The sequence below is a fragment of the Thunnus albacares genome, chromosome 2 (genome assembly GCF_914725855.1).
Source record: "Thunnus albacares chromosome 2, fThuAlb1.1, whole genome shotgun sequence".
In the NCBI taxonomy this organism is placed as follows: Eukaryota; Metazoa; Chordata; class Actinopteri; order Scombriformes; family Scombridae; genus Thunnus; species Thunnus albacares.
The window spans coordinates 14,198,759-14,213,999 of record NC_058107.1 but is presented as its reverse complement, the minus strand read 5'-3'; the positions used below and the strand labels follow the sequence as shown (position 1 = coordinate 14,213,999).

Here is a 15,241-nt window from a genome sequence, read left to right as displayed (position 1 = left end):
AATTATTATTCAGTACTTTGACTATTCAGATGGAAAAAAGACAAAAATTCCAGTGATTGTATTACTCTGATCCTGTTTAGGAAAGACAGGACGCACCTTCTTCAGACTTGGCCTACCTGTTTAACAAGATGATTTCAAAAGTGTGAGAATGGGACCTTACCTGCAGTGTCATAGAGATGTAAGCGAAACTGTTGGCCTCTGTACCTTGTATTGACAACACTCTTGTCGAACACAGATGGGACATATTCCTGAGTGGAAACAATTATTTTGTCTCTCAGTACTTGACTGTTAATATTCATTTGAATTATGAATATTTAATAATTTTATGCATTAAAATAGCTTTCAGGCAGCGTTTGAAATACTAAAAATAGGCTACATCAGATTCAATGACAACAGCCAAATGTATTGGAGCATCATTGTATGTCTCTTACCTCTGGAAAGACTCCTTTAGTGTAAACTGTGATTAGCGAAGTTTTCCCACAACATTTGTCTCCAACAATAACAACTTTGAATTCCTCTTGTTGGACTGTGTGTTCTCTCTTCACTCCTGATGTGCTCTGGCTCATGTTTTGTAGAATGACAGATGAGGAAGGATGCTTCAGTGACTGCTGGTCCTGGCAGTGTATATACTGTAGAGATAATCCAGAGATAAACAGATAATGAGACTGCAGCAGAAGTTCTGTGGAACTGTAGGAAGGCTTAAATTAGCTACAAGTCATTTGAACACCATCATCGAGGCACTTGTATGAACAGATGAACAGATTTAGAAATTCTTCATGGGAAACTCACACCTTGAACCACACCTCCTTATAGTCCCACCCTCTTTTAATGGGCTGTTGCAGCTTTTGTCTGATCATCTCAAGTATTTAAACAACCTCAGATATCACATATACACATGGACATCACATACTGATATGTAGCCTAGATATTTTTTTTTTCACATTATGCTTGGTTATAATAATTCCACTTGCATACATACAAATGTGTATAGCTACTATGCCACTTGGGTATAATTTTAAATATATACATTTCTAATTTATGTCTTGTGCTGCTGTGAAACTAATTTTCCTCCTGGGGATCAATAAATTCTTATCTTATCTTATAAATGAACTTGTAAAAGATCATTTACAGAACTTTTTATTTAATTTCGTATCAAAATGCTGATAATGCAATGAGATGTGCCCTTTTTAAATGATTTATTTTATCCTATTTTATTTATTTTATTCTATTTATGGGTATTATTTATATATTTATGGGTATAGCAACATCAGTATTAAACATGGATGTTGCTATTTAATTTGTAGTTACAGCCTAAACATTAAATACTCTATATTATAATGTGATAATTACATACATGTATATGGTTTTCTATTAAACAAATGTATTTTAAGGTGCATGGAAACACCTGAAAGTGCACCTGTCACCCGTTACCCCTCCTCTCCTGCAAGTGTTTGTGTTCCTCCGGTAAGGCGGAGGAACACAAACACTTGCAGGAGAGGGATCTATAGTCGTTCCAGCGGATGGATCCATAAACCAACCTGAGCGACGAACTGTTAAAACACCGAAAATCACTACGGCTGGTCCACAATGTTGGCCCATGAAAGGATAAAACTTTGGTACAGGTAAGCGAGATAAATCTATGTAGTCAAACTTTACCTTGTTTGTTTGGGTTTGTTTCATTTTACAAGCTGTAATTTAGTAGGGAAGGATAACGTTACAGGTGATGCTCTCCATCACCTGTTGGGGCGTGTTAACCTCCAGTGGAGGACTAGCTGATTGCTACAGTCACTTAGGCACAGATGGCAGCATACGGTGTTTATTTGTTGTATTTTTCAGGTTTTGACGAATGTAATGGAAAGCGAAAAACAAACTACTGAGAGAGAGACACCGCCTCAGCACTGGAGAAGTTGCAAGTTGATTATTGACCCCGCATTAACAAAAGGACTGTACAAAGTGTACCGTTATGATGGACAATGTTTTAACCTACCCGTGAGCATTTTTCAAACATTGAATTATGAATTTGTTTATTGCCTGTCTTTCATAAATAATAGCGTCTTAACAGTATATAATACTGCGCCAAATAAGTAATAAGTAATTTCCATCATAGTGGATGTTATTTATCACTTCAGGTTGAGGACCTAGGTTTGTTTCCTGTGGATACAGTTAGAGATCCCCGCATCTGCCGCCTGTGGAGCAAATGCAACAAGACTGACCTGTTGGTGCCTAAATTCAAGGTAATCCTTATAGTCATCATAACAAAAGTAATAACAAAACAAATAATGATAAAAAATAATAATAATAGTTTGCTTTTTTGTTTACCTGTGTCCTTTCAGATTGATGAATGCTATGTTGGCCCTATTCCTCCCAAAGAAGTGACATTTTCCAGGTTGAATGACAATGTAAAAGAGGCGTTCTTGACTAATATGTGCAACAAGTATGGTCATGTTGAAGAAGTTGACATATTCTACAATCCTAAGAACAAGAAGCATTTAGGAATTGCGAAAGTTGTCTTTGACACAGTGAGGGCTGCAAAGGACGCTGTCCAACACCTCAACCAGACATCAGTGATGGGAAATATTATTCATGTGGAAATTGATCCAAAAGGTAAGGTCACCTTACGTTTTTATGTATTGAAAGTATAAATATTAGTCTTGTTAAATTTGTAGATTAATTATAATGTGACATGCATCTCTCTTCAGGTGAAAACAGGGTGCGTTATCTCCAGCTCCTCTTACGTGGCCTTTGTACTCCTTGGACATTACCAGTGAGCAGCAGTGAGCAAAGTCTCCAAAGCTTAATCGATAGTCTGCTGGTAATTATAAGTCATATTTTATGGCATGTTAATGTCCAATGAACACTGTAATAATCATATATTTATTATTTATAAACCAGCTGTTTAAGGATAAAGTTTCAAATTATTTGTCTTGTTTCTCTGTTTTCCATTTCTTACAGTGTAGCGCAGCCACCCAGCAACAAGGGAGCGTCTCCAGCCCCACCAGCATTGCTACACCTCTCTCTCTCGACACGGCCTACTCCAGTATTTGGCAGGATACACCTTGCAGCTTTGGGCTTACACCACGTTCTCAGGGAACCCCCCGCACTCCTTGCTTATCTGCGACTCCTCTCTCCCAGGACTCTTGCTACTCCAGTCTTCAGGCGACTCCGGTCCTCCAGGGGGAGCCCTCCACTTATAGTGTTCACAAACCTTTAAGACGAGAGCTCTGCCATCGAAAACTTGCAAGGTACCACAGGGGATCTGGTGAAGTCTCAGACGTGACCTCGATTTTTAAGCATTGCCAACCACAGCCACCACTTCCTCTCTCTGCTCAAACTAGCAGCCAGCAGCTTGCACTGTGGGGTCAGGATGGACAAATCTCTGAACACAATAATACAGAGCCTTCCTTTCACCCTGCCTCTCCTGATGAGGATGTGGTTACGGCTACCTCTGAGGCTTTACCTCTGAACTGCAATTCTCTCAGCATCTTGAGCATTAATTTCGCAGCTGAGAGGCAGACAGCGGCGTCCTCCCCACCTGATGACCATGCGTGCATAACAGAGTTATGTCCATCTGCTGTGAACTGTTCCTCTGGCAGCCCCCAACCAGAGGTGGAGAGCTTGGACTCCCGCATTGAAAGTTTGTTGATAAACAGTCAGAGTACAAGCACCTCGTACTTTCATGAAAAAACTTTGGAGGCCGATGTGCACTCTCAGGACAGCCCCACTTCACCTTGCTCAGCTAATTTCTCAGATGACTCCCTTGTTTACACTCTGCCTTTTTGTGGATCCTTCACAACCAGCCAACAAGGCTCAAGCAAGGATCTGGAGGATGTCAGTTTGACGTCCCTCCTTGAAAATGAAGAGGATGAAACTACCCAAGCTGTTTCTTTTCTAACAAAAAATCCTCTGTCTCCCACTCAATCGGATTTCACACATCTTGAAAGAAGGCCTGATGTAAACAACAGGAAAGATGCAGAAAGTTCTATGGTAATACCTATAAATCTCCATATATCATAATTGAAATAAATATAGTAGTTATTATGTTATTATCTATATATTTATGTTTTATTTATGCCATAAATCAGTAATTCATGTTTTTTCTGTCTTACTCAGGAACCTCATTTATCAAATAAAGCCAAGGAGCACTCCAATAACAGACACACTGAAACTTTGTCTCCCAGAAAAGATATCTCCTCTCTTCCACCGCTCCCGTCACTTTCTTCTCTCAGTGGTACCACTCAACTTCTTAACTCCAAACCTCCTCCTGGCATTACGTCTGGATGCCCCCTTCCACCAGTTACCCCTTTCCCTTTCCGCATTCCTTCCTTTCCCCCGTCTCTTCCACCCGTCCCACCTCGCTTGCCAAATGGCACCATCCCCATTCCACCTCCAGGTTGGATCCCCCCTCCGGGCTGTCATGCTCGGATCCCCATACCTCCTCCCCCTATTCCACCTCCGCCCTGTATTCCTCCGCCTCCTGCTTTTCTGGGACCCCCTCCACCTCTGATGGCATCGCCCTCTGTTCCACCTCCTGTATGCCCCTTACCCTTACAACCTGCAGGCCTTTTGGACAAGGGCAATCCTCCGCCACCCTTACCATTTTATGGACCACCCTGGCCTGCCCCACCTTTGCCTAGGTTCAACCCCTTTGTGCCACCACCAGATTACTCGCTAGTGAGGGAAAACCCTCATAAGGTCACAGTGGAAAAGGTTTTAGAAGTGATCGTGGATGAACTGAAGTCAATCATTAAGAAAGACATTATACGCAGAATGATTGAAGGGGTTGCTTTCAAGGCATTTGAGGACTGGTGGGACTGTCAAGAGAAGAAGACAAAGGTAAGTTTTTTCATCCTTAACTATCCCTTAAATGGTTAATAAAATCCTGCAAGTGAGTACATGAATTTTCTGTGTCTTGCGCCACTTTGTATCATTATGAACATCGTTATTGTTTTATCCATAAGATACTAGTTTCTTCTTCAAAAAGTGGAACAGCAAGTGTGGAAGAGAGAAACAAACTAATAAATCCCCTCATTCACATCACTGGCCAGAGCAAGAAACCTCCACTCCCCTCCTTTAAGGTAAACTATTATGAGCTTAATATTAATACACCAGCATTTGACCTCTGAGTGATGCATAACTTAACTTCTTATAACGCAGGTAAAAAGGAAAAGAGCTTATGATCCTGCTACATCAGAGGAGATAGAAAATGAAAGTCCTGGTGAGTGCTTTTAATGCAGCTAACCCTTATTTACTACATATTTACTTTCTATTCTGTACTGATGAGCTGTGTCGCTCTTGTTAAATGCAGCTTTAGATGTGAAACAGGGGGATGACATAATGGGACTGGAATCCCAGAGACCTAAACGCAGACATGCAAGACCACATGAGCTTGACAGTGATGATGATGAAGGGAAAGAAGAAGATAACACACATCAAGATGAAGAAATAGTATCAGACAAAGTTGACCCAGTTGTGCTGATTGATGATGATCTTCAAATTTTGGTAAATAGAAAATTATAAATAAAGTCCTTAATTTTGAATTACAGTGTGGTGAAATCTATTGGGACACTTTGAGTTTTTGAATAGCCTTGAATTAAATGTCTGATGATGGTATAAACCTCAGCTGAAAGTGGTTAATTTTCCTCAACTGTTCCAGAATCTCTACACAGTATTTATGAGATAAACTGACATGCAAATATAATAAATACTAGACTTCATAATATATATTGTACTGTGCTTAGAGTGACAGAGACGATCACGATGATGGTGATGACAGTAATCATGATGAAGAAGAGGAGATGGTACAAAAACACACAGAGAATGAAGATGCTTTCATCTCTCCAACGACCAAAGGACTGCAGGACTCAGATAGTGGTATGTTAAAGGTCATGCATGCACTACTGGAAGCTAATGAATTACCATGTACCTTTTAGTAAGTTAAACCTTTGTTCTTTCAATTACAGAGACTTTTTCAGAGAACAGCTCCTCAGAGGGAAGCGACTGCTCGTCAGACTTTGACTCCTCCGACTCATTCTCCTCAGAGAGCTTTGAAGACTCCTCTTACTCTGACCTCAGTCCTGAAGATGAGGACATGGAGGAGGGTGGCGAGGACGACAGGAGTGGTGAGTGTATTGTGATATCGTCAGATGAGGAGTCGATGGAGCTCGAGCCCCCCGTCACCCCATCAGCGCCCCTCACCCCTGGTTCTCAGCTAGAGCTGGGCCTGCAGGACTGGTCAGATCCATTTAGCAGGGAAGAGCCAGAGGAGAACCAGTACACAAGTCAACAAGGCTTGGATATCATGATGGAGCTCCAAAGCAGCGAACCACAGGACCTTCAGCCACCATCACCAATTGGACTTTCAGGTCATATATCCAGTATGCTGTGTAGTAGTAGATGGAAGTATTTTACTGCAGGACAGTTCTGCCACTTATTATGAAAAAAAAAATCGAATTAACTGGTAAAACATTTCCAGATGTTATTTGTTACAGGTCTAATCCATTACTATTCAAAAAACATATTTACATGTTAACTTACTGATGGAACAGTTCATCAAATTATGAAAATTCTGTAATGTTTTCTTGTTATTTATTTCTGTAGCAGTGGAGCCTGACCTTGACGTGGAGATGGAGAGCACTGAATGGATGGTGGAGTCTCTAGAAAACATAGAAAACTGTAGGCCTCTCACTCCCACTGGCTGCTTGGTCGACAGTGACCCCGACCTCCAGATAAGAAGCAAACCAACATCTCCAGCTGTGGAGGAGGTGGAACGACCACAGACGCCAGGCAAGGGAATAGTAGCTGAACTAGGAAGTGAGGAATCTGCAGATGAAGTCCTCTCTCCAACAAGCAGTGAGCTTGTTCAGGCTCCCTCTGATCCTCCGGGCCCATACTTATTATACCAGGATATGCCCAAAACTCCTGGTAGAGAGAAGAGAAGTGAATGGACTCAGTACAGCTCTAGGAGAGCTCCAGCAACTCCAGGCAGAGAGATGAACGTATTAGAGTCTAGCACAGTAATATGTTCACCTCTCAGCAGCCCACCACCTATTTCATCACTGCCCACCAATCCATATATCACAGCCCCAAAGACTCCTGGAAGAGATATAATCCTACCGCGAAGAGCCATAGTCCACAGGAGGAAGACACAAATGTTGAACAACTCACGGCCTCTTTTATGTGATGAATTCCTTGCAGTGTCTTCTCCATGCAGCATCTCTGAGTCCTCATCTGACACTGCTGATGGGAGGGGCGTGTGGATCAGCTCAGGTGTGAGAGCGAAGCCCTTGCAGGGACTGGAGAATATGCCTGGCCTACTGGATGAGGAGAATAGGAGAGAGGCAGACAAATCCTTATCAAGGCGAAAACATTGGAAGAGGTTAAAGAGGAGATGGAGAATCCATCAACGGCAGAAATCCCTTCAAAGAATCACCAGTTCACTCTTCTCTTGCAGCCGTCCTCACAGGCGGCGTTCACTGTTTGAGGACAGGAGAGTCCTTCACAGTGTTTGGAAGGAGGGTCTGGATGAAGAAGATGCAAGGCTGCTGCAGTGTACATATGAACGGCTGCAGGTGCAGGATGATGGCTTTGGCTGGCTGAGTGACACTCTCTGGATACCCCACCCTCATATCTTTTTAACAGAGTTTCAAAGTCAAATTAAATTGTGAGGTTTAAGTCATATTTTAGGTAGATTTTTTTGTCATTTTATAGATATTTTGCCTTTGAAACATCAGTTTACACATAAGTCATTCATTCATATAAATCACTAAGCTTATTTGATATGCATCATTATCAGATTGTGCCAGTCATGGCTTGTTTGCTTCACATCCTTAACTGCTGCTCACTGACTAAAGTCCTCACAGAGAGGAATGAGGAACACAACCCCTGGCAGCCAAACCACAGGACCGGCTCCGCCCGCAGTGAAGGTTTCTACAAAATCTGCCTGAAGGATAAAATAAAATACCTCAACAACACAAAGCTTGCCACCGAGCTTCCATCTACAAGCACTCAGGTATTAAACGGAGGAAATGATGATGATATCAGACCAAATTTAGGCCATTCAGAATCTAACATAAATATGTATTGTATGTCAACAGGGAAAATGCATCCCAGCTCAGCCAACTTCACTGCGTGCTGGATCTGACTTCAGGTCTGAACAGCGTCGCCTGCTGTCCTCCTTCAGCTGTGACAGTGACCTGGTCAAGTTCAACCAACTCAAGGTAAATTAGGTTTCAGTAAATATAGTAAGTACAATCAAACTGCATTCAACCTAAAAGAAGCTTATGAGAAATTAATATGATCAAATAAGTTTTGTAGCATTTATAAATCATATTTTGTATTTATCTGAATGCAACACAAAGCAATGGAACAATACAACTCTTTTAGCAATCAACAATTGTGTAGTCCTATAACCTGAATTGCCATTTCGTTTCCCTTCATTCATCCTATTTGGATCAATGAACAAATCATAAATATGGGTGGTGATTCATAAATCACTGGGCTATATACAGTATGTCTAGTTCTAGACCGCAGTTGCCAGTTAGATAGAAAGTGGATTTATGTGGAGGAAAAAAGAGATTAAAAATACACCACCCATGTGTTCACACACATCATTCTCAGGTAAAATATATTTTTGAGTTTATTTGCAGTTGTAATAACCGCACAAATGGTTGTGTGGACAAAGAGCCATTGCATGATTGTGTGTTTCATGTCATTATTTGCAGCAGTTGCTTATGTTATGGTATGTTATATATGTCTATTTTTGGCATGAAACTCTTCAAATCTTCATACTCCAGTTCCGAAAGAAGAGGATTTGTTTCAGCCGGAGTCACATCCATGAGTGGGGTCTGTTTGCCATGGAGCCCATAGCAGCAGATGAGATGGTGATTGAGTATGTGGGCCAGATTATCAGACAGGTAAGACAGACACAAACTAATCATCAGCTTGGAAATAAAGTCATAGTGCACCCATCTCCCCCTAGCACTCATGTGATTTTACACTTGTGTGTAAAAGCTGTTTTCCCCTGATTGTTTCTGTGAACTGGCCCACTGGGACATGTGGTGGTTCTGGGTATTTTCCAGGAGTGTGAGTAGGGTTGTAATTATAAACAACACAGTCATGAATCGGCTTATCTGTTCTTCTTCTCCCTAGGTCATTGCTGACATGAGGGAGCAGAGATATGAGGAGGAGGGCATCGGAAGCAGCTATTTGTTCCGGGTCGATCATGACACCATCATTGATGCCACTAAATATGGGAATTTAGCCAGGTTTATCAACCACAGCTGCAATGTGAGTAAGAGCTGCTAGGAGATTAACACTTCTGCAATTCAGAAAATAATTTTACATTTTCGATACAAAAATTAACCAGATTGTTTTTGTCTTGCAGCCTAACTGCTATGCAAAGATCATCACTGTGGAGTCTCAGAAGAAGATTGTGATATATTCTCGGCAGCCGATAAGCATCAACGAAGAGATCACATATGACTACAAATTTCCCATCGAGGAAATAAAGATTCCTTGTTTGTGTGGAGCAGATAGCTGCCGGGGTTCCTTGAACTAATCACTGTTGGGTCCTGCTTATGTCTTTGTCAAGAGCCAAAGTTGCCTGAGGTACTGTGCGACATAAACACAGACACTGGAGATGTTTGAAAAAGAGTCATTTTAATAATATTCAAATGCACAGTTGCTAACTGTCTGGAGGTCATACAGGAGCTCAGAGATGCACTTGCAGAGTGCTGGAGTGGTGCTGCTCGGTGTAATAATGATTTAATAAACTACCCTGAACAGCACTTACAACAGGAATGGGACCAAACATCTGGAACTTTACTTAATCAAAAGATGGTATGATTATGGAGAAGACTCGACCTATAAGCCCTGGTTACCACTGTCAAAACTATTTATTCTTTTTCTGTTTAAACATAAGCATATAACAAGATGCTACTTTTGGTTGTACATCACAGTATATTAACATATCTGTTGTTTCACACATACCAACTGCTCTCTTGTCCAACATGGAGGAAAAATAGGCATCTCAAATATCATGCAAAAAAGTCTGTTACAATAAAATATCTGTTGACCTCATTGTCCAAATCATAACATACATGTACAGTTAAATGTTTTCATTTATGAGAATTTAAATGGTGTTATGCTTGAGTCAAGCTTGTATCAATAATACTGGTTTTCTTGTTAATGTTGTTTAAAAAGGAAGTGTTGATTGTACTCTTCTTGATAACTGATATAAACTCAGAAGATCATCTTTCATAAAAGTCGGGGGAGATTATAATGAAGTACTTTTGAACACATACTTAAAAATAAATGTTACATTGTAATAAAACATGCATGTCACAAAAAATAAAAAAAAGTAACATCATGAATAAACATGCCATGTGCGTTCGTATCGTGCATCTGACAATATCAGAGCATTGATCTAGCGTGTTACCAGTATAATACTCTCAGAAAGTAAACAAGACCCTCAACAGACTGTCTTTTCATAGTAAATTGATAGTTATTAAGACTGTAATGTAATTTTAACACTGGGATCACATGCTCTTTGAAACTCCATTTGGTGTCAGAATGGTCAGATTTCCTCTAGCATGTTGGTCTGCTTCAATGGCTTCAAAAAGAGACTTGAAGTTTCCTGCACCAAAGCCCTGTAGATAAAACATGTATTTAAGTTACTGAAACAGAAACCTTTACTTAGAACAGATGGTGTCATATTTAGATGCAGAATAATGTGTATATTTCGTCATGCTGAAGTTGTCATCTATCCAGTTGTGCCCTCACCTGGTGGTTATGTCTCTGAATGACTTCCAAGAACACAGTGGGGCGATCCTGGACTGGCTTGGTAAAGATCTGAAGTAAATAGCCATTGTCATCGTAGTCCACCAAGATCTTCAGCTCCTGAATATGAGTAAGAAGTACAACATAATATTTGTTTACTGTAAGGAATTTCCCCATGAATTGACAGCAGTTGATTCAGTGTTATCACTGTAGGTAGTATAGTCTACGTACATTATGTTCTCAGACATAAAAAAATAATTTTAACAAACTTAGTGAACAAATATGATCTTAGTTCCAACCTGCAGGACATCCAGGTCTTCTGTGACTTTGACCTTTGAGTGTTTTAACTTCTCCCTCAGCTGCTCGTAGTAGGTGTCAGGCACAGACATAAACTCCATCCCACGCTCCTTCAGGTTACGAATCTACAAATATGTGATCAATTTGATCGTTATTGTTGCACCCTTCAGGGTGAGTCCCTTTACAAAGATAAAAAAGGCTTTTTGTTGACTTACTGCGGTGATAATATCTGATGTGTTCATGGCAATGTGCTGCACTCCCGGACCTCCATAGTACTCCACATACTCCTGTAAGTCAATATATGGAGAAGGGTTTTTATTTATTTATTTATTTTTTTTTAACAGCAGAAGTTATATCAATAAATTCATTATTTAACTGATTAAACTGATCAAACTGTACAGAACATGCCTGGATTTGAGACTTTCTCTTCCCCATGGCAGGCTCGTTGATGGGCATCTTCACAGTCTCCTCGTGGTTTGCCACCACAATGGAGCGCAGTGCACTGAACTCTGTCTGAAGCTGCTTGTCATCTACTGACCAGAAGCGGTGAAAGAGAAGGTTCCTCTGATACCTGAAGAGACCAAGAGCCACACATTGAAGTCAGGTGCTGAGTTCCTTCTCATAGTGCAAACATACTGTATGTTAAATCGTTTTTACTAATCAGAGTCTGTCTAACTCAGATTCTGTTGTGCACACGCCTGGAACTGATCTCACATCTGTAGCACTAAACTGTGGCTGCTCCCTTTGTGGAGAATTGCAGAACATGAATGAATGAGTGACTTCTTCTCTTTTCAGTTACAAGCTGGTTCCATGAGGTACCTCACATCTAAAAACCTCCAGCCTGTGTTACATCTCTCCTCTTCAGGATCAACCAATGAACTGTCTCATTTTGAGAACTGCCCTCCCCCTCCTTTTCATGCCAACATGCAAGATCCAGATGTGCAGAGCCATTTGAGACCCATTTAAGAAAATGCTAAGTCATGCTGACCACTGACTCATGCCAGAAACGCAGAGTTATATAAGAATTAGACACCCTACGTCTCCTCCTCCCATCCACCCCCTAACTTGCAACACATCACAACACAGAGGCATGGACAGAAAGTTGTTGTTATCACATGTTCTACAGTTACAATGCATGTCTCTAAACTCTCTACAAGAAATAATCCCTTACCATTCAACCACTGGAACCATCTCTTCGTCTGGTTGGTTTCCAACAACATGATCGATGAAGTTCAGTTTTCCACTTGGTCTATGGGGGAGGGTGGAAGTCATACAATCATTTAATTCATACAATCATTTCTCATAGTTTTTATTGTCATGTTATGAGTACAACGCCATAGGTCAACAATAACTCATGTATACTCACAGTTTTGCTAATAAAGGGTCCTTGAACAAAGGGGGATTGAAACCTGGTAGAAACAACCCACTGTATCCTGTCCTCTCCACAAATGTGTGTGTGGTGTCACCATACTGCAGCAGAAAAAAAAGCAAATCTATGATATCTATGATCTTGGCATTTCTTAGAACATTTTCAATATTTAAATTTAGGATTCATGCTTCTGAATGATTTCTCTCACCGTTTGAAGCACAGCCAGCCTGACTTTACCATACTTGTCCTCCAGGGTGTAGGGCTCCTTTATAATTATTGCACCTCGCTCACGGGCTTTCTGTGCAGGCAGAAAATGTCAGTGTATTATGAAAGTGAAAGCTTCAATCTCATAGCATTCATTACCAGAAATGTAACCTTGAAAGTAAGTAGTATGTCAAGCTGAGGATGTGCCTGCTAAGCTTGTAGTATTACCTGCACCAGGAAGTCACAGTTCTCCACTGTAAATGCGATATCTTTCACTCCGTCCCCGTGCTTGATTAAATGATCTCCCATCTCTAAGAAAATATGAGAAAAGACATTTCCTTTAGCCACACAGAATCTGTCATTCTGTTAATCTATGATGTTCATTACTTTGACACTTTTCAATCTGTCTAAAAATAAGATTTAAATGTAGTTTTTATGCTATAGTAATTAACTTTTGAAATCCATTGGAATAACTGGCAAACATTAATATTTCTGTAATATATTTTGCAAATCCTGTGCACACTGAGAGGGACTGTTTGGAGTTAACTTGATGAAAAACACATCAGGATATATGAAGAAATGTTTTGCATAATTCTTCATTTTCCATTGTTTTTAATGATAATAATGGTACAATTATGGGAGCTCTGTGTTCTCTCAGCAGGCCATTTAAGGTATCAAGAAAATGTATTTTTTGTATTAGACACGGTACACCTCAAAAGAGTTAAGTCAACAGTGAGCAACTACTTCAGCTATGACCACATGGGAAACCAGCTGTTGTAGGCCTACCTTTGTTTCCAGGATTGAGGGCAGATGAGAACACATATATAATCTGAAATACAAAATGAAAACATTAAGACACTGATAGAAACTCCTTCCCCCATCCATCATTTATATTTAATTTACAGTACTACCATTTTGGTCCAAATAAAGTTAATTATTGACAACTAGCTTTTAAATCCTCATTACTCAAGAAAACGTGAGAATAGTTGAATCATGAGGTCTGGATGATGAAGGAATTTCAGTTAATACTCCAATACACCAATTCAGCCTACACAGAACTGTTTCTCATTTTAATTTACTTTCACTAAAAGAAATCTTCTCATTTTTTGGTGTGTCCTGAGGCTGATTTTCTCTCTGTGTTGATATGTGCTTCCAGGCTCAAAGAACTGAGGATTTGTTTACCTTGCCTTGTTTGACTACATGGGACACTGTTTCTCGACTGCCTGTCTCCAAACCTTGGTAGGCCAAAGGCTCAAATCCCAGCTTGTTACAGTAATATGACGCAGCCTGTTGAAGACAGAATGATTAGTACCCAACAGAAAATCATGGGTGAAGCTTTTCATTTGCATGTGACCGTAAGATAAACATGGGCATGATTGCAGCAGGGTTGGCTTTAAACAGTGTGATAGCGCCATCTCCTGGTGATTGTGAGGCTCGAGTTGAGTTTGTAGTGTATTTAGATTTGGTAGTGGGAGAATTATGTGGCTGGGGGTTTTAACAAGATGCTGTGTCACCCCCCACCCCTCTGGAGAACCAATAGCCTTGCTGAGTGAATAGCCTCCCCCCCAATTGTGAGAAAAGTTGGACAGGAAAAAAAGCAGACGACGAGTAGTTATGAGTTAACTTACCTGTTTTGCATTACCAACCCAGAATGTCAAGTGATCAAAGCAGAGGAACCTTCCCTGCTCATGCTAAAGAAAAGAAAACAAAAAGGTGTAATAAATAAATCAATTAATGAATTAATTATTTGGAAACTTCAGTGGAAACTAGTTAAATTACATATTCAAGTGAATGACAATCTGTAGCAAAATTATCACTAACAAATGCCAGACTGGTGGCATTAAAAGCCATAATTTAGTCCATCTGCTTGATAACTGCAACATACAAAATGTATGATTAGGTTACCTACCTTCTCGCCTTTGTCTGTGTATGTTGTCTATAATTTAAAAAAAAACACACATGAAAAAGTCACTATATTACAAAGCAAAATACAAGGTATTTTGTGGCAGGTAATAATTGAAACAAGCAATCTAAAAGTATTCACAAATGAAATACTACTTACCATCTTGCTCCCAGTGACCTGACTTGACTGTCAGAATGAAATCTACAATGAACTTCTGAATTTAAAAGCTGAGAAGAAAGTTTCCAAATCCACGCCCACCGGTGAGGAGGAGGAGGATGAGGAGAGCAGGACGAGGGAGAGTATTGATTTTTGGTACAACCTCCCTGTTACACAATGATTACAAAGGAAAACATGTCAACATACCAAAGATCTGATTATGTTCAGTGTGTAAAGTAATTAAATATTGATGTAGAGGTACATGAGAAAATTTAACTTCCATTATTTTAAGGCAAAGAACCAACTACAGACACAAATTATTAATTTCAGAAAAAGCATTATTTTTTTACAGTTTTACTACAAGACCATCACTTAATTCACAATCACTTATTTCATTGTCAATTTAATGCTACCAACTATGATTTACAATAAATGTAATTTCAAGATTTATATCCGCCTTAGAGAGCTGGGTAAACTTCATTATGCAAAACCTGACAGTCACAACTTCTCTTACTACATAATGATCTAACCAACAC

The 15,241-nt window shown here is 40.1% G+C and overlaps 3 protein-coding genes across 6 annotated transcripts in view; 1 reads left to right on the top strand and 2 right to left on the bottom strand.

Moving 5' to 3' along the window:
• The window catches only part of LOC122993123 (rho-related GTP-binding protein RhoF-like), a 4,037-nt gene extending 1,658 nt beyond the window's left edge, over positions 1 to 2,379 (bottom strand). The window contains exons 1-3 of the mRNA XM_044367017.1: positions 2,320 to 2,379; positions 432 to 629; positions 161 to 248 (exon numbers count right to left, since the gene is read on the bottom strand). Coding sequence (XP_044222952.1) covers positions 161 to 248; positions 432 to 566 — 223 coding nt within the window. The 5' untranslated portion in view covers positions 567 to 629; positions 2,320 to 2,379. The remainder of the gene's footprint in view (positions 1 to 160; positions 249 to 431; positions 630 to 2,319) is intronic.
• Positions 1,509 to 10,358, top strand: LOC122993084 (histone-lysine N-methyltransferase SETD1B-A-like). 4 transcript variants are annotated; one of them, XM_044366971.1, is made up of 18 exons: positions 1,509 to 1,622; positions 1,837 to 1,989; positions 2,130 to 2,234; positions 2,334 to 2,604; positions 2,700 to 2,812; positions 2,953 to 3,984; positions 4,111 to 4,833; positions 5,046 to 5,075; positions 5,155 to 5,215; positions 5,306 to 5,499; positions 5,739 to 5,871; positions 5,961 to 6,362; positions 6,598 to 7,623; positions 7,842 to 8,008; positions 8,094 to 8,216; positions 8,793 to 8,912; positions 9,148 to 9,285; positions 9,383 to 10,358. In XM_044366971.1, exons 2-18 carry the CDS (start codon positions 1,852 to 1,854, stop codon positions 9,554 to 9,556), a joined length of 4,950 nt encoding a protein of 1,649 aa, XP_044222906.1. In that variant the 5' UTR covers positions 1,509 to 1,622; positions 1,837 to 1,851; the 3' UTR covers positions 9,557 to 10,358. The 4 variants fall into 4 exon arrangements, with proteins under 4 accessions (XP_044222906.1, XP_044222898.1, XP_044222890.1 ...); XM_044366963.1 differs by having other exon boundaries at positions 4,959 to 5,075; positions 5,312 to 5,499; XM_044366955.1 differs by having other exon boundaries at positions 4,959 to 5,075.
• hpdb (4-hydroxyphenylpyruvate dioxygenase b) lies at positions 9,637 to 14,767 on the bottom strand. The gene is made up of 14 exons (XM_044366991.1): positions 14,709 to 14,767; positions 14,556 to 14,582; positions 14,275 to 14,337; positions 13,829 to 13,933; positions 13,433 to 13,475; positions 12,875 to 12,957; positions 12,651 to 12,740; positions 12,440 to 12,543; positions 12,245 to 12,322; positions 11,482 to 11,644; positions 11,289 to 11,360; positions 11,076 to 11,198; positions 10,780 to 10,896; positions 9,637 to 10,646 (listed from the first exon to the last, which is right to left on the bottom strand). Exons 1-14 carry the CDS (start codon positions 14,709 to 14,711, stop codon positions 10,536 to 10,538), a joined length of 1,182 nt encoding a protein of 393 aa, XP_044222926.1. The 5' UTR covers positions 14,712 to 14,767; the 3' UTR covers positions 9,637 to 10,535.
• Positions 14,768 to 15,241: the final 474 nt, after the last annotated feature.